Source organism: Talpa europaea (genome assembly GCF_964194135.1).
Source record: "Talpa europaea genome assembly, chromosome: 10".
NCBI classification, from domain to species: Eukaryota; Metazoa; Chordata; class Mammalia; order Eulipotyphla; family Talpidae; genus Talpa; species Talpa europaea.
The window spans coordinates 41,073,537-41,096,826 of NC_140077.1; the positions used below are offsets into that span (position 1 = coordinate 41,073,537).

Below are 23,290 nucleotides of genomic sequence, written 5' to 3' on the forward strand. Positions count from 1 at the left end.
CGCTGAATGTGGTTAAATTACTTAGCTCGCAGAGCCTCAAATTCTCTGCGTAACAATGAGGATTAATATTAGTATTTTCACATGGGGTCATTATGAGCATTAAGTGATATAAGGCGTGCAATTGATATAAAGCATGCAATTGATATAAAGCATACAATTGATATAAAGCATGCAACTGATATAAAGCATGCAGTTGGTATAAAGCATGCAAGTGATATAAAGCATGATATGAGCATTAAGTGATATAAAGCATGCAAAGTGCTTAATACAACATCTGGTAATTATGTCAGCTTGAGAGAGAAAAAAAGTTTTTCTGTCCTTAGCAATATTTTGTACAGCATTGTAAGCCCCATGATCTGTTATTTCTCTCTGGTTTCTCTATCATCTTCTAAAGTAAGGTAGTAACACCAGAATTACATATCCTTTTAACAAGTGAAGAAACCAAGGTGCCCACATGTAAAATAATTTGAGGTTACAGGATAGAACCTATAGGACCGGAATTCCATTCTTCAGCTCTCGAACCACAACTTTCTCCCTCTCTCTTGAATCACATAGTTTCTGTGAGAGACATAATGCATAAGCTAAATGCTAAGATTTACTTTGGCTTTATGACTATCTTCACATGACTCAATGCATGAGTCCTGCATTGCCTGTATTAGTGATGATGGTGATGTCAAGAAAAGAAGTTGCAGAGTATGTTGGGGGCAGGGGGTGGGCGCAGGGGAAATCAGAGAAACAACAGTCTTGGTGAAATCAATCACCTTCTGAAGTTGTGATGAGCTTTATACCAGAAACTGAAGGGAGGCCTGTGCTATCAGCATGGTGCTAGACTGTGTTATCCAATAGGTGATCTTGGTTTCTTGCAGCATGCTGTGGTAAAGATTGTGAGAGAGAAGTATTTGAGGACAACATCATTTGAAAGCCAGGAAGAACTACAGACATTTATTAGTGAACTCTATGTGTTCTTGGTCGATCAGATGCATGTGGCCCTAAACCAGGTATGTGTTCAAGACCTAAAAACCCTTCCTTTCTTCCATAGCATATCAAAGTCTCTTTTCAATGGTTTCTTTTTTCCTTGCATCCTGTCTTCATTAATTTGAAAAACATTTATTGAGGTGTCTACACTGTGGTAGACACTGAAAACACAAACTAATAAATACTGTCTAACTTATAAGACTAGTTTGGGTGAGAGTATAAGGGGGCCTACACTTTCCTAGAAAAATTGTTTCCTAGAAAAATTAATTTCTTAACTGTCATAAATGTGATGGATTAAAAAAATAAAATTATATAAATATTGAAACAAAAATAGTATTGATTTATTCTATGAATGTATGCAATTCTCAATTTTTTCAATCAAATAAAGGAAAAACCTTAAGTTTTCAGATGTTATATTCAAATTGCATTGATACATCAAACATGCCTTTTTTATTTGACTGATGGTCTGCTCCCTTTCCACTTGCCTATTTATATTTGCACAGCTTGCACTTGCCTTCATTTGCTCATCTTTTTAATGCATGCAGTTGTGATTTATTTGAAAACAATAGTAAAATCAAGGTCTTTTGTCTCTGTGGCAGTCTCTAGTTAACGAGGCCTTCTCAAAGCTTCTATTCTTTTTTTTTAAATAAATTTTATTTTTATATACCCCATACAATTGCAACCCTCTTATTTTGACCCCAATCCCTCCCCTCCCCACCCCCCACTCCCCATAGAGAGTCTCTGGTTCATAGTTTTTTGTTGATTTTGATTTTCACTTTCTTATAGTTATTCATTTTCCTGGTCCCTTATTTAAGTTTTCTAGATTCCTGCTATGAGTGAGACCATCCGGTATTTTTCTTTTTCTTTCTGGCTTATTTCGCTGAGCATGATCCCTTCCAGCGCCATCCATGTTGCTGCAAATTGCATGTGTTTATCTTTTTTGAATGCTGAGTAATATTCCATGGTATATATGTACCACATCTTCTTGATCCAGTCATCTATTTTTAGGCATTTGGGTTGTTTCCAAAGCTTAGCTATTGTAAACAGTGCTGCTATAAACATAGGGGTGCAGGTGCTCTTTGGAATTGATGTTTCTGTGTCCTTTGGGTAAATACCTAGGAGTGGAATTGCTGGATCACATGGAAGCTCTATGTTTAGTAGGTCCAGAAATCTCCACACAGCTCTCCATAGTGGTTGGAGCAGTTTGCACTCCTACCAGCAGTGCAGGAGAGTTCCTTTTTCTCCACATCCTCGCCAACATTTGTTGTTGCTAGTTTTTTAAATATGTGCCATTCTCACTGGTGTAAGATGGCATCTCATGATAGTTTTGATTTGCATTTCCCTGATTACAAGTGATGTTGAACATTTTTTCATATGCCTGTTGGCCATTTGCATTTCCTCTTCAGAGAAGTTTCTGCCCATTTTTTTGACAGGATTCAAAGCTTCTATTAGCGCTTTCCTTTCTGTTCTTTCCTTCTCTACTACATAGCATCACTTTTTCTTTCACCTTATTCAACTTTCCTGAAAGAGATAGGAGAGGAAGGTCCAGTATCATAGGATTAAGAGAACAATCCAGCTTTATGCACAAATTATTTGGATGACTTAATTTGGAAAACAATTGAGAATTGAAAATGAGATATTAATTACTGGTGTCCTGTATCTCCAAGGAGCCCCTGTCTAGGAGAAGAACAGGCACAAAACATAAATAGGTATAGCAGAGTGAGGTAAGTGCAGTGACAGAAGCAATTCATGGTAGGACAGGTTAGAGGGTGTCAACATGAGATCAACTTTACTCGAGACCATTCAAGGAAGAATTCACAAAAGAGCTATGGCTTGAGCTGGGCATTGAAGGGTGAACAGAATTTCTGTAGGTAGATATTTCAGAGCATGTGAGTTACAGGGAGTATCACTAAGTCTTGGAAACTTGTAAGAATACAGAAACTGCACATAATGCAGGAGCAGAGGCTGAAGAAGCTGAGGGATAAAGAAACAGGAGATGAGACCAGGGATCAGTTCCTAGTAGAGAAGTTGGGAGTGTGGAGGAAGTCCTGTATGCCTCATAAAGAAGCTTTGATTTTTCCAGATATCAGCAATAACTTTAATTATTCCCACTGGGGAACAGTATAATCAGATTTACATTTTACAGAGACACTCTGATAGAAATATATAAATGTGTTAGAGGGAGTAAAACTGGCATGTTAACTGGCTGTTGAATAGTAAGGAGGAAGAGTAGTCAAAGATTCTTAGGTTTAAGATCTAATGACGGGGGGCCTCCCCAGTGGCGCGGTGGTTGAGTGCTGGGTTGCGAGGCTGCCCGCAGCCTCTGCAGCGCCGGTTCGATCCCCGGCTGCTCCCTGGCCACCAGAGGAGGGTCCCACATGGCACGCAGACCTCTCCCGCCGCCTGCTGCTCCCCTCAGCAGGGTACTTCGGTCCTTCTGCCTGCTCTGCTCCCTGCTCTGGCTCTGGTGAATTCTCTCACCCTCCCGTGCTTCTGACTGTACCCAGTGCTTGTATAAATAAATAAATAATTCTTAAAAAAAAAAATCTAATGACCGGGTAGCTGGTAGTACCAGTAACCAGGACAAGAAATACAACATGAGTAAATATGGTGGAAGGCAGGTTGAATTCACTTTTGAATATTGACTCCAGTGGGGTTTTGCTCAAGAGAGAGATCTTAGCTAGATAAGAAATTTGGGAAGTAATGTGTGTATAGATGTTGGTTACAATGTGGTCATAGATGAAACTACTGAGAAAAACATGAGTAGAAAGAGAAGTAAGCTTGTGGTAGAACCTTAGGAAACACCAACATTTTAAGGGATAAATGAGTAAAATAATTAATGGAGGAGACAAATGGCATTGTTAAGAAGGCAAAAAAAATCAGAAAATAGTGGTGTCACAGAAGCGAAGGAAAGAGACATGTAAGAAAAAGTGATCAACACTCAAATTTTTGTTGGAGTTCAAGAAAACATTAGATTTGGCAATAAGGAGGTTACTTAATTTTTATACAGCAATTATATTGGGCTATTTCAGAGGATTCAAATAATAATGAGCTAAGGGTTACATGAGGGATTAGGAAGCAGGTGAATACACCTTCAAGAAGTTGGAGATGGGGCCTCCCTGGTGGCGCAGCGGTTGAGCGCTGGGTTGCGAAGCTGCCCGCAGCCTCTGCGGCGCCGGTTCAATCCCCGGCTGCTCCCCGGCCGCTCCCCGGCCACCGGAGGAGGGTCCCCCATGGCGCACAGACCTCTCCTGCTGCCTGCTGCTCCCCTCAGCAGTGTACTTCGGGCCTTCTGCCTGCTCTGCTCCCTGCTCTGGCTCTGGTGAATTCTCTCACCTTCCCGCGCTTCTGACTGTACCCAGTGCTTGTATAAATAAAACAAACAAACAAACAAATAAATAAATCTTTAAAAAAAAAAAAGAAGTTGGAGATGAAGGGAAGAAGTGGAAAAGTAGCACCTGGAAATCACAGAGCTCATCTATTTAAGATGGAAAAAAATGTTAGCACTTTCACAAGTTTGGGGAAAGGAGCCAGGAGACTGGGAGTTGAAAGTGTTGGAAAAGATGACAATCCTAGGTATATAAGTGGGAAAGGATTGATAATTTAGAAGGAAGGACTAGCCTTGAAACAGAAAGATGTGATGCCTCTTCTTCTGAGACTGAAAGCAAAGAGATCCAGTGAATGCAGAAACGAGTAGGTTAGTTGTGAGGTTCAAAAGTTGAGGGATTTCTTTCTTAATTATTTCAACTTTCTTTGTGAAATAAGGTCTTCCTTGAAAGTAAAGGGGAGAAATGATAGGCATACTGGAAGTGTAAAAATGAAGTTAGAAATTTTAGGGAGACTATGACAAAAAAGGCAGAAGGTCTTGGCACATGGTTGTAGGAATTAGATATTGGCATTTCTGGTTTGGGCATAGAAATGTGGAGGGATTTGTTGGTCAACATCAGCAAAACTAAAATGAACAAAGAACAGAAGCATTCATAAATAATCAAAAGCTTTCTGACCCATCTCAAATTTAGTTTTACTCTACATATCTCTTAGCAACTAGTTAAAGTCAGAGATACTATTTTTACTCTTATTAAAGATTCGGTGGGGAGGTTCCTTGATCATACCTTCTGACCCAGGAGATTACTTTTTGTACCAGATCTTCTTTCCTATCTGAGTGTATAGGCTATATTATTTTTCTAGGTTTCCATCTACCTTTCCGCCATTTTCTAAATATCTCCTTTGTAGGATCTGTCTGTATATCCCACTAAAGTATAAATCTGCTTTCCAAGGCTTTACCCTTAGTATGCTATTTTCTCAATGTTTGAAGATCCTAGTTAGTGCTAGCCAACTTTTTTCATGTCATGGTATCTGAAAAGTAATTGCAGTTGCCCTTTATACTAGAGAAAATGAAGGAAGGTATGTGAGATCAGAGATGACTTGCTTTGAGATTCTGACTTCCCCTGAAGGCTGAGACCAGTTCTGCCATAAGTAATTTACTCACTTCCATAAACTCAGCCTGTTGGTATTCAGATATCTGAACCCTTTCACCCTAGATATTTCTGTTGGTTCACCTTACTCTCTAACTATTGGCAAGACTGTAAGAAATCAATATCATTTTAGATCTCATGGCTACAATCTCACATATGGTATATTCTCATAAATCTTCTCTACTTATAATTGCTTCATTTTGTCTGCCTAACACTTTGATGTTGACAAGACCATGCCAGATGACATCCAGGGTGCTGTTTCAACCATTTATACAATGAATGAAAGGCTTCGACTCTTTGCATTTGAAGCAGAAGTCAACGAGGACTTTAAAATGGCAAAAGTGTTTCATGAAGAGGTAATTATATGTCTTCAGAGTAGTTGTTGTTACCATTATTTGCGCAATATAGGAATAACTATATTTTTGACTGTTTAATATCCAACTTGATTTGTGAAAGGGTAGACACAAAGACCACTAAAAAATACCAAATAGGTCCAAACAAATAAGGACATTATATTTTTGTCAAAAGTGTAAAAGAAATTCAATAGATAAAGGATAGATTTTTCAACAAATTGTGTTAGAACAGTTGGTCTTCCATATGCAAAAAAATGAACCTTGACCTAAATCTCAAACCTTATATAAAAATCAAGTGAAAATGGGCCATAGGTCTAAGTGTAAAACATAAAACTGTAAAAGTTTTAGAAGAAAACAGAGGAGAAAATCTTGGTGACTTGGAGTTAAAGAGTTCTTAGACATGAACCAAAGTATCATCCATCAAAGAAAACAGTTTGGTAAATGGAATTTCCAAATTAAAGCATATGCTCTGTGAAGGACACTATTAAGAGAGAGAGGAGAAAAAAGAGTTACAGGCTAAGAGAAAATATCTGCAAAACATATATCTGACAAAGGATTTATATCCAAAATATTGAGAACTCTACAAAGTCAACAATTAAAAAAAATGGACAAAGGATTTAAATAGACACTTTACTAAAGGGGATATGAAATTTTAGTAAATGAGAACATGAAAGGATATTTAACATCATTAACATTAGGGAATGAAAATTAAAACCACAATGAATGCCACTTCTCATTTATTTAAATAAATAAAATTAAAAATACTAACAATTGTAGGTGCTGGTGAGGATACAAAAGCACCTGAAACTCAGAACTTTGCGAGGAAATGTACAATGATAGCAGCTACTGAAAAATAGTTGGGTAATTTCTTAATACATTTAACATATTACACTGGATATTTACCATAAAGAAATGAAATCTTAAGTACGTGAGTGTTTTTAGCAGCTCTGTTCATAATTGCCCAAACTAGCAGCAACTCACCCCTTTTCAAAGGGTGAATAGATCAACTACAGCAGGTCCTCAAATAACATTATTTCATTCATTATTGACTCTGTTCATTGACATGTTATGTTCATTGACATGTCTAAATTGTCCCACTCTGTGTGTGCATGGATGTGTGTGTGTGTGTGTATGCTGCTATGGAAGGGCATCCTGTCCAGGCTTGGTTCTAGCCACCTGATAATCTAAACTAGAATAGCAGGTTGGAAAATGGATGTTTGTGTACAATGAGTGTTTAATATTAGAAATATTTCAGGTATTTATTCAGAAGTTGGGTGATATCTTTTTTTGGGGTTTTTTAAATTTTTTAATATATATTTATTACACCATCCTTCGTTTTTGTACAATGTATGATTTCCCATGAAATTCCTACTACCTGTTATTACCCTTGCACCATCACCATAGTCCCTTGTGCTCTTCCCACCTCTGTCCTGATCCCTTTCCTCCTCCTCCCCTACAGGATGTCTCTGGTCTATGGTTGCCTGTTGATTTTGATTTTTACTTTATTATAATTATTTTTTTCCCTAATCCCTTATTTGGCTCCTCTACATTCCTCCTATTAGTGAAACCATCCGATATTTTTCTTTTTCTTTCTAGTTTATATCACTGAGTATAATCCCGTCCAGCTCCATCCATGTTGCTGCGAATGGCATTAGTTTGTCTTTGTGACCAAAAATATGCCATAGAAACTTAACTTTTAGTTATACCAATTAGTCTGTGGAAAAACTTGTTTCTTTTAGTTATATGTCATTTGGCTTAAAATCATAGTCTCCAAGAATGTATTAACAACATTAAGTGAGGAGTTAATGCATGATCTATCCATTTAATAAAAATATTATTCAACATAAAAGAAATAGATGTACATGCATTTGCATGAATATCAAAGGCATTCTATTTGAGAAGTCAGTGTCAGATTACTTAATTTATGGTTCCTTTAAATAGCATTTTTGGAAAGACAAAATTAACAACATAATGATTGCCAGAGATTATGGGTAGTAGATGCAGGTAGCATGAGATTTTTTTGGAGTGGTAAACTGTTCTCTATTTTGATTGTGGTGATGATAACATGAATCTATACATGTGTTAAAATCCACAGAACCAAAAGAAAAACTTTATTTTATTGTAAATAATTAAAAGCATATAGCTTGTATTCAGTGCAGTTAGCAAATATTTCTAACATTTACTAAGTGTCATGAATAACAGCTGAGTTCTCTAGGTCTATTAGTATTGCCTATCACAGACATCATGAGTTGCATACATTTATGTGAATCATCTGAACCTCCTTTTATATTTGTTTAATTATTGAGATATAATTCACCTACCATAACAGTAATGCATTTAAAGTGTGCAATGGTATTTAGTATATTTGTAGAGTTGTGCAGCCATCGCCATAGTTTAATTTTAGGAAGACTTTTTCTTTTTAAAGATTTATTTATTTATATAAGCACTGGGTACAGTCAGAAGTGCAGGAGGGTGAGAGAATTCACCAGAGCCAGAGCGGGAACAGAACAGGCGGACTGACAAAGTACACTGCTGAGGGAAGCAGTGGGTGGCAGGAGAGGTCTGCTCGCCATGTGGGACCCTCGCCCAGTGGCTGGGGATCAAACTGGTGCTGCAGAGGCTGCGGGCAGCTTCATAGCCCAGTGCTCAACCACTGCGCCACCGGGAAGGCCCTTTTAGTAGACTTTTTTAGAGCAATTTAAGGTTCACAGCAATACCATGATCTAATGTAAAAGCATTTGTATCACACCAAAATGAAACTTGGCTCATTAGCAGTCATTCCCTATCCCTCCAACTTGAGAAAACCACTAATTTATTTTCTCTTAATGTATAGATTTTTCTACTAAAGGCAGTTCATATAAATAGGACCATATAGCATGTAGTTTTTTTTGTCTACTTTCTTTCATTTAGTATTATATCTTTGAGGGTCATTCATGTTGTGGCAGGTATTAGTATTTTATTTCTTTTAATGACTGAATAACATTCTGTTGTATACTTATATTTCCTTTTGATTATTCATTTATTATGTGCTAGACATTTGACTGGTTCTCATTTTTTCACTATTATGAATAATGCTGCTATGAACATTGAAGTATAATTGCATAATTTTTTGCATAGGCATGTTTTTAGTTCTCTTGGTTTTATTTTTTTTTTAAAGATTTATTTATTTATACAAGAACTGGGGTACAGGCCAGATGCACAGGAGGGTGAGAGGATTCACCAGAGACAGAGCGGGGAACAGAACAGGCAGACTGACTGAAATACACTGCTGAGGGGAGCAGCGGGCCAGCAGGAGAGGTCTGCTTCACCATGTGGGTTGCTTCCTGGCTGCCGGGGATTGAACTCATGCTGCAGAGACTGTGGATTGCTTCATAGTGTGGTGCTTAACCCCTTGCGCCACCAGGGAGGCCCAGTTTTGTTCTTTTTAAAAGTTGTTTTGCTATTCAGGGTCCCTTGAGATTGCATATGAATTTTAAGATGGATTTTTCTGTTAGAAACATAATTGGGCTTTTGATAGACATTACATTGATTCTGTAAATTGCTTTGGGTAGTACTGACATGTTAATAATATTAAGATTACAATTCATGAACATGGGATGTATTTCCATTTATTTGCCTTCTTTAATTTCTTTCAACAATGTTTTGTATTTTTCACTCATTACGGGATGTGTTTTCTCTCCAGATTTGTAGATAAACATTTATTTGTCATCTCAAAACTATGTCAGAAATGATTATATGTGAATCTTTAGAATGAACCATAAATTGATCCTTAGGTCCCCAAGTAATTGAGAAAGTAATAGTGACCAGAATATTGACACTAGGAAACAATGACTTGAGAATTCATTTTTTAGATTATTTCAACAAATATTTATTGGTTACATATAAGCCACAATAGTGACTTTGCTAGGCTTTCAGAATTCAGGGATAAGCATAAAAGATATTTTTTGCTTCCATATAGTTTATAGTACCTATAGAGTACTTATTGTGTGATGTTTTATATATAAATATCACAGTGTCACAGTAACCTTGATCCTTCTGATGTTTCATGTGCTAGAAGTTGGCCCGGGAGCCCCAGAACCTGGACAACTGGCTGGACTATGGTGCCTTCTTCCTCCTAACTGAGGACAACATCAAGGCACAGGAGTGTTTTCGGAAAGCTCTTTCCCTCAACCAGAATGATATCCAAAGGTATGGGTAGAAGGGAGATGAGGAGTGAGTAGAAACAGATAAGCTTCTATATAAAATTGTCTTGGTCTAATGACTGTGACATGGCACATTGTTTGTAATGATGTTAGTTGTCTTCTTTTTAGCTTGTTGTTGTGTGGTGTCCTGGCTGTCTTGATGGAGAACTATGAACAAGCAGAAATTTTTTTTGAGGATGCTACTTGTTTGGAACCAACTAATGTTATAGCCTGGACTTTACTGGGTATGGTATTTTCCTGTGATCTGAATGTGTTTTCTTTCATTATAAAATTATCCCTTTCTCTTCCACTCTTTTATGGCTCAGTGTAGCTCTTCAGATGATGGTAAAAATGTGGATGGTATAAGTTAAATGTTGCAGTTCTTCAGTATATGATGGTGGAAAATTAGTCACATTTATCTTGGCATCTTTTTTCTTCAGGTTTGTACTATGAAATTCAAAACAATGATATTCGAATGGATATGGCATTTCATGAAGGCTTCAAACAGCTTCAGGCACATGAAACAAAACGGAAGAGCACTGGTACTGTAGAGTGTGTTGAAGAAGGAGGAAATGTAGAATCCGGTTTGGGCCCTTGCGGAATCACTAATGGTTCTTCTATAGTAGCGGTCAAAGCGGACACTTCAGCAGGTAGGACCAGGAATGGAGATGATGAGTGGCTACTGGGAAATCTACTGGTCTTGTGAATAGGACTGCTGCATAGTAGGTACTCAGTAAATACTTCATAAATGAATAAGTCAGTGTAGTTTTGAGTTATTCAGGGATAGTAGGAAAGACTAAGTATTTTCTTATTCATATGATTGAAAATCTGTAGCTTTTGCTATTGCTGTTCAATTTTTTGAATCTTAGAGAATTTATTGTTTCTGTGTACTACTAAAAAGAGATGTCATTCTAGCAAAGTAAATATTTTTCCTTCCTCCTTTTCAACATGTAAAGTCCCTTTCTTGTGATATTAAATATTTGTATTTACTTCCTTTTTTTTTCCTATTCTTCATTGTCAATCATGATAATAGGGTAATTAATCATTAAAATGTGTTTAATGTTTATGTGTATCTTGCAGACATAATTTTTAGTATGTTATTTCATACTGCTATTTTGTGTGCCTATACTTTCAACAGTATGTATGAGGTATAATTGCTATTTCATAAACTGCATATATTTAACATGTACAATTTAATAAGTCAACATATGAACACACCCATGAAAACATCACACAATCAAGAGAATCCCCAAAATATATACCTTGTTTCCTATTATAACCTCTCTCGTCCCCATTTTCTGATAATCACGTTTTCTGTCCCCATAGATGAATATGCATGTTCTGAAAATTTAGAATTCTAAAAATTTTCTATAATTAAAGAGAATTGTACAGTATATACTCTTTTTGTCTGGCTTTTTTTTTTTACTAAGCAACTATTTTAACAAATGTTTATAATATTCCTTTATTATCCTTTTAATATTCATGGAATCTTCAGTGATAGCGCCTCTTTCTAATATTAATAATTGGTGTTTTTTTTCCTTAACTGGTGTCTTTTTTCCTTAACTTGACTGGAGACTTATTGATTTTATTGATCTTTTCAAAGAAATAGTTGTTTTTTTTTTAAAAAAAATATTTATTTATTTATACAAGCACTGGGTACAGTCAGAAGCGCGGGAGGGTGAGAGAATTCACCAGAGCCAGAGTGGGGAACAGAACAGGCAGACTGATGAAATACACTGCTGAGGGGAGCAGCGGGCACGGCAGGAGAGGTCTGCGCGCCATGTGGGAACCTCTCCGGCGGCCGGGGATTGAACCAGTGCTTCAGATGCTGCGGGCAGATTCGCAGCTCAAGTGCTCAACCCTGCACCACCAGCGCAAAAGAAACAGCTTTTGATTTCATTGCTTTTCTGTAATAATTTCCTCTTTGTTTTATTGATTTCTGTTCAAATTCTTATTATATCTTTTCTTCTAACTTTTTACTTCGTTTGATTTTCTTCTGTTAATGTATAAATTTCCTGGTTAGCACTGTTTTTGCTGCATCACACAATTTTTGATAAGCTGTGTTTTCATTTTTATTTAGTTTGAAATATCTTTCTTGACCTGTATATTATTTAGAGGTGTGTTATTTAATCTTCAAATATTTTTATATTTTTCAGCTTTCTGTTAATTGATTTTTAGCTTAATTCCATGTGGTTGAGAGCTAACATTGAATGATTTTTATGCCTTTAAATTTGTTAAGTTGACCTAGACTCTGGTCTCTCTTGGTAAATGTTCCATGTGCACTTGAGAAGAATGGGTATTCTGCTATGTTGTATATAGTCTTTGGACATCCATTATATCCAATTGTTTGAAGATATTGTTAAGGTCAACTGTGAACTTCCTGACTTTCTTTTTGCTGGATCCATTTCTAATAGAGAGGTGTGGAAATCTCCTACTATGATAGTAGATTCATCTATTTATTTTTGCAGTTCTGTTAATCTTTGCCTCATGGAGTTTGAGGCTCTTTTTTTAATGCCAAACACATTAGAATTGTTTTGTCTTTGGGCCTCCCCTGGTGGCGCAGGCGGTTGAGCGCAGCTCTGTGAAGCTGTCCACAGCCTCTGCAGTGCCTGTTCGATCCCCATCGGCCTCAGAGCAACCCACATGGTGCAGCAGACCTCTCCTGTCTCTCCCACTGCTCCCTTCAGCAGTGTATTTCATTAGTCTGCTCTGTTCCCCACTCTGTCTCTGGTGGATCCTCTCACCCTCCCGCGCATCTGGCCTGTACCCTGGTTCTTGTATAAATAAATCTTTGGGAAAAAAAAAAGATAAACCTATGCAATTTGCAGCAACATGGATGGAGTTGGAAGGGATCATGCTCAGCAAAATAAGCCAGAAAGAAAAAGAAAAATACCAGATGGTCTCATTCATAGAAGGAATTTAGAAAACCTAAATAAGGGACCTGGAAAAAGACTAATTGCAATAAAGTAAAAATCAAAATCAACAAGCAACTATAGACAAAAGACACACTGCAGTGGGGGGTGGGGAAGGAGAAGAGGGATTAGGGTCAGAAAAAGGGGGTGGGAATTATATGGGGAATATAACCAAAATGAAAATGCATACATTATGCAAAAATAAAAAAAAAGAATTGTTATGTCTTCTTGGATAATTGACACCTTTATTATTATGTAGGAACTTTTTTTTTCTTCATTAAATTTAATTTATTTAGGAACTGGAGCTCCATTATCCATTCTAGATGAATTTCTTGATGAACCCTCCAAATTGCGCTCTGATTCACAAGAACCTGCTGTGTATATGCAACCTCTGGATCCAGCTCTTGGCCAGAAATCATCCAACTTATTTCTCAAGGAGATACCAGAAAAAAAAGGTAATTAGGAATAAAGATCTCACTTGAGAGGCACAAGTAAACTAGACAAAGATGAAAGCCAAAATGGAGATCTTAACTTTTTTGAAGTTGATTATTTCATCTTTCATATTGCCTTAGTTCCTTCATGTGAAGCCAGATTCTGAAATCCAAACTCAGTGATACAACTCTTCAAATAAGCAAAAATTGTTTCGCTCAGAGAAGTAATCAACCACATATCTATGACTTTCTAACAATGATTCTTCATTTTTAAACTATAAAAATTGGGTTTCTTTCTCAGGATAATCTGAATACTTTAAAAAAATTTTTCAGTTGCTTATGACTTGTATTTGGAGCCACTAGAAGACTAACCAGAACCTTAAAGATTTGCTATTTAGAGGGACACCATTACCATAGAACAAAATATTGCTTTCCATGTTATAATCTGTCTCATGTAGTAGATTAGAATATTAATGTGTCTGAGATTTTGACATTTTTTCCTTTTACATCTAATCATCTCTGTTCTTTTTAAAAATGTATTTATATATGTACTTTTAATACAATATTTAATACAAAATTTTCAGAAACATCAAAATGTCAAGATTCATCAACTTTGCTGTCTACCACCCCTCAGGGTGTTTCCCAAACGCCTACCACCATCTTTATGGAGACGATACGCTTCCTGATGAAGGCCAATGCTGTGCAGGTTAGAGTATTTGGAAAAGGACAATAAGATAGAAATATTTTTTTTAAATAACTTTGTTTTTTTTTTTTAAAAGATTTATTTATTTATGGATACAAGAGCTGGGTATAGGCCAGAGGTGTGGGGGGTGAGAGGATTCACCAGAGACAGAGTGGGGAACAGAACAGAGCGATTGACTGAAATACACTGTTGAGGGGAGCAGCGGGTGAGACAGGAGAGGTCTGCTTTACCATGTGGGTTGCTTCCTGACCAGCCAGGGGTCGAACTTGTGCTTTAAAGGCTGTGAATTGCTTCATAGTGTGGTGCTTAACCCCTTGCGCTACCAGGGAGGCCCAGATGGAAATATTTTAATGAAATATATATTCTATCTACAGTGGTATCTTTGAAAGCTATGAAGCAGAAATCAAATATGACTTTGAGAGCACAACATAGACTCAATGAAATTAACATCCAAAATGAACCACTCTCTGCAAGAACATCAGATCTCATTGCAAATCTCCCTGTAGAATACCAGCAGAATGAAATCAGACTTTTAAGTCATTTGTAGGCTTCTTTCAGTTTATTATGGGGACTCAGTGTGAGTGCTGGGGGTTCATAGGAGTCTAGTCATACCCCCCTTTCTTTTCAGGCTCTAAATCAATCAGAAACAAATTTATGGTGCTATAAGGGGAAATAAAAATGTTAAATTATTGGTAAAACCAGTTTGGAGATGTTACTGTTCCCATATTTGCCTGAAATATTCAGTCACAGGTGGAATAGCTGGAGAATTACAGCAGTATCTCAGAGGAAAAGAGCATCCTGTAAGGTCTCTCTACCCATGAGAAACAAGAAGCATATCCATGAAACAAATAATGGGAGAGAAAGATCCAGGAGCCAAGATACTTGGTCCTGATCTGGTAGAGTGCATGATCACCTTGAGGATGGGGCAAGCTCAAGAAAAAGCAAGAATTATAAACTGGTTGGGTGTAGGTCACATTGAATAAAAGCCTTTAACACATTAACTTTTCCCAGGAGAGAAGCAGTCTCTCTGCTTCTCTGGTTAAACGAGTCACTGTTCCTTTATATCAAGTGGGCATAAGAAAAGGGAATAGATGCAGAGCCTCCCCCCAGTATTTCCCTAAGAAGCTTAGTAGAAATTTCCATATTATAGGCTGAGATGGGAATAGAGGGAGGGGAAAAAAACCTCTGTTTAGCATACATCTGACTCTATCAAATTTGCAGACTTTATGTAGTATTAAAAACAGAAACCAGTGCAAAGTATAAAACTGGTGAACAAATGTTTGCGAGTGTGTCAAAACAGACATTTATGTTTCCAAGATCCCAAGTCTAGAATTTTAGAAAGTGAAATTTTGCCTAAGTATTGTTACAATTACTGCTGCCTGAAAACATTACCTTGTGTGTAAATGGTTGATGAAGTGCCTTTGTCTGTTGCATAATAAATATAGGCTAAAGTCATCTAGTATGATGACTCGCAAGGCCAGAACTGAGCAATACTGAAGACTATTCACTTGGAAATGTCTACATTTGGTGACTAAATAAATAGCTGGTGATGTGCTGAATATCTACAATTCACCTCCAACTTTTTGAAGTTGATAAATTTATTCTTGAATGTATTCCTCATTATCAGAGACAGAATTTTCACCCTTGAGAGGTGTGCAACTGACACAATGCAGTCATTTACATATTCTCTATAATTGATTTTTCCTTGCAGTATGTGCACAGAGTGCTCGCACATGAGCTGTTGTGCCCTCAAGGAGGCCCCAGCTGTGAGTATTACTTGGTTCTTGCACAGATACATCTTCTCAAGAAGGATTTTGCCAAGACAGAGGAATATCTTCAACAGGCAGCCCAGATGGACTATCTGGTAACAACTTTTGCTGGAACCTCTTGAGTTTAGTTTGGAGATGCAAGCAGTCTTTCTTCAAGGTGGTAAGACTGTATCACAGGTAGACTTGTGGTTATCAGAGATGAAGGCCATCAGCAGTCAGTAAGCTCATTTACTTCCATTCATTTATTTTTCTTAAGCAATCACAAGTTTTGCAGGACGCAAAAGGATAAGACAGTTCTTTAGCAGATAGTTTGTTGATTTAAAGTTTTCTGGACGCCTTTTTTTCTTATTGTGAGTCCTATTCGGTTATGTGTCAATGTTTTTCTTAATATTTACTCTGAAGACAAAATGACTCTGAAGAATGCAAGAAAGCAAGGGAGAAAAATAGGGCAGAGCTAGACAAATATCTCCCAGTACAATTGAATGGCCTTCTTTGGAAATGAGTGCTATTAGAAAAAGAAAAGACTTCATCTAAGTTTAAATGTTAAACAATGATCATTACTACACTTTAAAATACCACTTTGCCCCATGTATTGCCTGTTGTTTACTTTCTCAGAACCCAAATGTCTGGGGTGTGAAGGGCCATTTCTACTTTCTGAGTGGAAATCATGCTGAGGCCAAGGCATGCTATGAGCGAACTATTAGTTTTGTGGTGGATGCTTCTGAAATGCACTTTATTTTCCTACGACTGGGACTCATCTATCTGGAAGAGAAAGAGGTGAGAGATAGGGGATGAGAGTGACTATGTAAATCAGTCATGGTCTGGGACCTGATTACAGTTCAAGCCTTAACATCCATCTTTATGGACTAAAAATATTAATATGGTAATTACACATTTATAAGGAAGTGACTTGCCCAACATCAGATACTCAGGCAGTCTAATTCTAAAGTCTGCTTTAACCATATTAAAAAAGTTGTTAAGAACTCACTCAATAAATGTTAATTTAGCTAACTTTCTTTTATTAACAGCAGTAGAAACCATTTTTAGCTTGAGTTAACCAATGGGAAATGTTACGGAATCAAAAGAAGTTCTCCAAATTTCTTCCTCAACACAGAGGGTTATATTTAATTCAATTGAGGCTAACCCCATTCCTCAAAGCATTCTGACCTGACTTTAGCAGCTCCACTCCATATTCTAGGAAACACAGCAAGACCTTCTAAAAGAAACTTTCTCTCATGGAAAATTCCAAACATACAACCATACAAAGTATGAAAAATATCACGATGAAACAACATGGACCCATTATTCTACTTCAACATTTATCAAAGTTCTGCCAAAGGGCTTTTGATTCTGTACTTTTGTTTTGATTTCAATCCATTTATCCCTGTCCCCACACCCCCAACATTTAATTTTCTTTCTATTTAAAGCAACAGCAACAAGAAATTACAAGATCTTATAATCTTTAAGTAGGAAGTCTCACATAGAAGAAATCACTATTCCATTGCAGTGAAGTAAATAAGAAAAAGTTCATTCCGATGTCATTGTAACCTGCATCTTCACAGAGCTGCTCTCTTATGTAGTCACTAGGCAAGCAGTTCTTAGGTTGTTTTCTGAGGCTCAGCTACAGTTCCATCACTTATACTGGAGATACATGACAAAAAGTAATCCTTTGAGTGCCACTTCTTTTTATTTTTTAATTATTACATGTATATTTGAAATATATATTTTACATCATTCTTCCTTTTCATACAATGCATGCTGTCTCCTGTCAGGTATAGTCCCCATAAAATTCCCACCACCAATTCACCTGTGCACCATCACCCTAGTCCCTGTGTTCTTCCCTCCCCTGTTTTGATCCCTCTCCCCCCACCTCCCCTACAGAAAGTATTTGATTAACATTGCCTATTGAGTGCTACATCTTTTGGAAGTTTGTTCTTTGAGTTTTTCTAATGTCACTTGCATTACTGAGCTCTTCTAAAACCACTTATAACAGGGGAACAGACAGAAAAATAGGCTCCATCGAGTATATACTCTTAGTGCGGTTTCTTGTGTTTATCACCCCATTATATGTTGTTGCTTTTAAGTGTTTTTAAGGGGTTAATGCTTAAAATTTAGGTGGAATTCACCTAGGTATTTACCCAAAGGACACAGAAACATCAATTCCAAAGAGCACCCGCACCCCTATGTTTATAGCAACACTGTTTACAATAGCTAAGCTTTGGAAACAACCCAAATGCCCAAAAATAGATGACTGGATCAAGAAGATGTGGTACATATACACCATGGAATATTAATCAGCATTCAAAACAGATAAACACATGCAATTTGCAGCAACATGGATGGCGCTGGAAGGGATCATGCTCAGCGAAATAAGCCAGAAAGAAAAAGAAAAATACCGGATGGTCTCACTCATAGCAGGAATCTAGAAAACTTAAATAAGGGACCAGGAAATTGAATAACTATAAGAAAGTGAAAATCAAAATCAACAAAAACTATGAACCAAAGACACTCTATGGGGAGTGGGGGGCGGGGAGGGGAGGGATTGGGGTCAGAATGGGGGGGTTGCAATTGTATGGGGAATATAAAAATAAAATTTATTTTTAAAAAATAAAGACATAAATCTTAAAAAAAAATTTAGGTGGAATTCAGATATCACTGTTGTTGCATAGAATGTTCAGTATAACTCCGTATTTCAATTCTTACAGAGACTATAAACATCTTAGGAAAGCTTTCAGATCATAGTCGGCCCTTTAATTTGGTCCATACTTCTCCTCTTACCAGTTTTCATGTGATAGCTAACTTTAAAATAGATATAAAAGTACAATCCAAGGGGCCTCCCCGGTGGCCCAGGCGGTTGAGCGCAGTGCTGTGAAGCTGTCCGCAGCCTCTGAAGTGCCTGTTTGATCCCGCCGGCCTCGCTGCAACCTACAAGGTGAGCAGACCTCTCCTGTCTCGCCGCTGCTCCCCTCAGCAGTGTATTTCATCAGTCTGCCTGTTCTGTTCCCCACTTTGTCTCAGGTGAGTCCTCTCACCCTCCTGAGCATCTGGCCTGTACCCCGGCTCTTGTATAAATAAAATAAATCTTTTTAAAAAAAGTACAATCCAAGCCCAAAATAGAAGAAAAGAACAAAGGTGGAGGACTTATACTACACAACTTCAAAACTTACTAAACAGCTACAGTAATCAAGACTGTGGTATTGGCAAAAGAATAAAACAAATTAGATCAATGGAACAGAATACAGAACTCAGAAGTAGACCCACATAAATACAGTCAACTGATCTTTGACAAAGGAGCAAAGGTCATACCATGGAGCAAAGATAAACTTTTCAACAAATAGCAGTGAAACAACTGGACATCCACATGCAAAAAAAAAAAAAAAAAAAAAAGAATTGAGATAGACCCTTTATACCCTTCACAAAAATGAACTCAAAATGGATCATAGACCTAAATGTAAAATATAAAATTCTAAAACTCCTAGAAGGTAATAGAGATGAAAATTGCTGTCACATTGGGCTTAGTGGTGACTTTTAAATATGATACAAAAGGCATCATCCATGAAAGAAAGAATGGATAAGCTTGACTTCATTGAAAATAAAAACTTATGCTCTGCAAAATACAATGTCAACAGAATGAGAGCATATACCACAGTCAGGGAGAAAATACTTAAATAGATACATCTGGTAAAGAACTCTTACCCAAAGTTTACAAAGAATTCTTAACATTCAACAATTTTTTAAAAATACAATTAAAATATAGGCCAAAAATCTTAACAGATACAGATACCTCACCCAAAGAGATATACAGATAGTAAACAAGTATATGAACTTGTTTAGACACTCTACATATGTCATCAGGGACAATGCAAATCAAAACAACAATGAGACACCACTGCATACCTATTACAGTGGACAAAGTCTAGAACACTGACAGCACCAAATGTTGAGAAGCATGGAGGCAGCAAGAACTCATTCATTGCTGATTGGAATGCAAAATGGTACTTTTGTTTTGGAAGACAATTTGGCAATTCCTTGCAAAACAAAATATTCTTACCATATGATACAGCAATTGTGCTCTTTGGTACTTACCAAAAAGAATTGAAAACACATGTCCACACAAAAACCTACATATGATGTTTATGCTAGGTTAAACATAATAGTCAAAGATTGGAAACAACTGAGTTGCCCCTTGGGAAGTGAATGAGTGAATAAATAATTTGTGGTACATCCAGACAAAAGAGAGCGCTATCAAGCCATGAAAAAAAAACAAAATGTGACCATAAATGCATATTATTGAATTAAAAAGAAGACAATCTGAGAAGGCTACATACTGCATGACACTCTGGAAAAACAAAACCATGGAGTAAACAGAGATCAGTGTTTACTAGGGTTGGGGAAAAGGAGTGGTAAATAGGTGGAAACTGTGGAAATACTCTGCATGATACCAAAATGATGGATACATGTCATTATATATTTGTCCAAATAGAATGTATATTACCAGGAATTATCCCTAAGGTAAACTATGGATTTTGGTTGATAATGAGCAAAGGTACCACTCTGATGGGGGTATTGATATTGGGGAAGGTTATGCATGTGTGAGAGTACATGGTGTATGGGAAATGTCTGTACTTTCCTATAAATTTTGCTGTGAACGCAAAATGTTCTATAAAATTAAGCTTAAAGGGCCTCCCTGGTGGCGCAAGGGGTTAAGCACCACACTATGAAGTAATCCGCAGCCTCTGCAGCATGAGTTTGATCCCCGGCCAGACAGAGAGCAACCCACAAGGCGCAGCAGACCTCTCCTGTTTCACCTGCTGCTCCCCTTAGCAGTGTATTTCAGTCAGTCTGCCTGTTCTGTTCCCCACTCTGTCTCTGGTGAATCCTCTCCCCCGGCCCCCAACCCGCATCTCAGGCTGTACCCCAGATCTTGTATGCATAAATCAGTAAATCTTTTTAAAAAACAAACAAACAAAAAAGAAATTAAGCCATAAAAGACATATCCAAGAACTTATTTAACTTAGATTGGTCTGGAATGCAACTCTCCATGATTATCCTAGCAATGCAGTGTTTGAAGCTTCCAAAAGAAAATAATTTAATGGTGCTTTCTTTCTTTAGTATGAAAAGGCAAAGAAAACTTACTTGCAAGTCTGTAAGAGATCACCTTCATGTCTTACCTGGCTAGGACTGGGAATCGCCTCTTATCGGGTAAGAGGATGAAGGCTTGAGAACAGGCCTTTGCAGACAACTAATCTTGATTAGTTGGTCTTCCAAGCAACCTGGGGGTTTGTGATGACAGTGAGATAGCAATCAGGGCAGTCATTTCTAATAAAATGTTACTTTTCAAGATTATTCAGTACACCAAAGGTGAATTTGAACTGGAAAAATAAAACATTCTTGAAGAATTCCACAAATATCTGAACCAAGAAGCTATCTAATGATAGATATTATGTTCTTGAGTAAGGAAGCTCATAATTTTATGTTATCTGTAAAAAAAGAAGTGATACTAGATATGAAGAATCCACACAAAGAAATTCATTAATACTTATTAAGCTCAATGACCCTACTATGTTCAGACGAAGCTGTTACAACTTCTGGTAGACCTTTTGCTTCATCAACCCTAAAGACTCTTTTGTCACCCTTTCCTCCTTTCTTCTGATCTTTGAAAGGCGGATATATCCTACTGTTCTTATCCAATTTCTTCACATGTGTTCTTGGTTTTATCCCTTTCCTTTTCTCCTAATACCTTCCTACCCTTAATTTTTTCTTTATCCTTGATTTACTTTTTTAGCATTCTCAATCTGTTCTTTCCCTGTACTTTTATCCTTCTTATTAAAAACAATGATAACCACACTAATCTTCCTCATTGTTATCTTTAACCAAAAGAATTATTTACATTCCTTTGTCTCCTCTTCCTTATTTCTGTGTTTCAATTTAAAGGTAATACATGTTCATTATAGAAAGTTTGAAAGATACAAAATATGGAGAAAACGTAAGTGTCCATAATCCAACCACTCAGTGATAACTACTGTAAACCTTTGACTACATTTCCTTCCCATCTTTTTTACACATGCATGAAAACAATTTTAACATGTAAAATTATAAATTTATATTTACAATTATGTATTTTCTGGTTTGTAAATTTTTTTCTACTTAACAATCATCTTTTCTCATCACCAAATAGTCTAAAACATGTGTTTTGATGACTGTTTAGTGTTCCCTGCTTTGAATGCACTAGTAATATGACCATGCTCAAGGTTGTGCTGCTAATAACTTTCCAAATAATAGCATTTTGACAAACTAATAGGACTTTAACCTTAATAAATTCTTACCATATGATATGTACATAGTGTAAAGGAACAAACTACAAATCTATCGGATAGCCACTGTGCAGGAGGAAATCACTGAATGTTACGTGCGTGATAGTGAATACTTTTGGTTTTCCAACCCCGGAAACTGAGGTTTCATTGCTCATAGATGTCCTGATGGGACTGCTGTAGAGGGAAGGAGGAAAAGAGGGGTATAAGTTGAGAGTCTACTGGGCAGAGCTTCAGATTCCTCCGCCTTACTTTTTAATTTGAGCAGTTCCATTTTTAACTGGTTCATATATTGCACCATGTAAGATTTTGTTTGAAGTTCTATTGCTAAAAATTTTAAAAGTTGAAAACTATTGGTCATGTATGCCAGTGTTATTTAGACATAGTTGTTTCAGCTAAACTTGACTCCAGTGAAAACTGTTTTTACTTAACAACTGACTTGTCTTCTTTTTCTGTTAAGCTGGAGGAGCTCACAGAAGCTGAAGATGCTCTTTCTGAAGCCAATGCACTGAATAACTACAATGCTGAAGTATGGGCATATCTGGCTTTGGTCTGCCTGAAAGTGAGTGTTTATTATCCTTTCATGACACCCTTTGGGCACAAAGAGCTAAGGGACCAAGGAAAGCAAGAGATTAATGGGATGGCCATTAATGTATGGTAGTTTGATAAGCTTTAGATTTGGTTGTTATATTGATGGTAAGGGAGAGACCAAGTCTGGGAAATCTCTACTTAGAATGTGCTTAAAAATCATACACTCAGGGCCTCCCCTGGTGGAGCGGTGGTTGAGCGCTGGGCTGTGAAGATGCCCACAGCCTCTGCAATGCCGGTTCAATCCCTGGCCGCTGGCAAGGGTCCCACATGGCATGCAGACCTCTCCTGCCGCCCGCTGCTCCCCTCAGCAGTGTATTTCATCAGTCTGCCTGTTCTGTTCCCTTATCTGGCTCTGGTGGATTCTCTCACCCTCCCGCGCTTCTGACTGTACCCAGTGCTTGTATGAATAAATGAATAAATCTTTAAAAAAAAATCATACACTCAGATGTATTTGTTTGGAAAGGAGATTATGAAAATGGGAACAAGTCGGTGGTGTCAGGTGAGTTGGGGTGGGGTAGGCTAAAGCTGGGCTGGCTGGGAATTAGGGATAGGATGGCCTCCCTGTGGCACTATTAAGTTGCTCCTCATT

At 37.3% G+C, this 23,290-nt stretch overlaps 1 protein-coding gene across 3 annotated transcripts in view; it reads left to right on the forward strand.

Moving 5' to 3' along the window:
* CFAP70 (cilia and flagella associated protein 70) overlaps positions 1-23,290 on the forward strand; it is a gene marked incomplete at both ends in the record, with an annotated part of 62,875 nt that overhangs the window by 35,835 nt on the left and 3,750 nt on the right. For all 3 annotated transcript variants that reach the window (XM_084245274.1, XM_084245273.1, XM_084245272.1), the window contains 11 exons: positions 867-998; positions 5,681-5,806; positions 9,858-9,991; positions 10,114-10,229; positions 10,425-10,634; positions 13,193-13,351; positions 13,912-14,033; positions 15,742-15,894; positions 16,415-16,576; positions 20,912-21,001; positions 22,571-22,672. In XM_084245274.1, the coding sequence (XP_084101400.1) occupies positions 867-998; positions 5,681-5,806; positions 9,858-9,991; positions 10,114-10,229; positions 10,425-10,634; positions 13,193-13,351; positions 13,912-14,033; positions 15,742-15,894; positions 16,415-16,576; positions 20,912-21,001; positions 22,571-22,672 (1,506 nt within the window). The remainder of the gene's footprint in view (positions 1-866; positions 999-5,680; positions 5,807-9,857; positions 9,992-10,113; positions 10,230-10,424; positions 10,635-13,192; positions 13,352-13,911; positions 14,034-15,741; positions 15,895-16,414; positions 16,577-20,911; positions 21,002-22,570; positions 22,673-23,290) is intronic.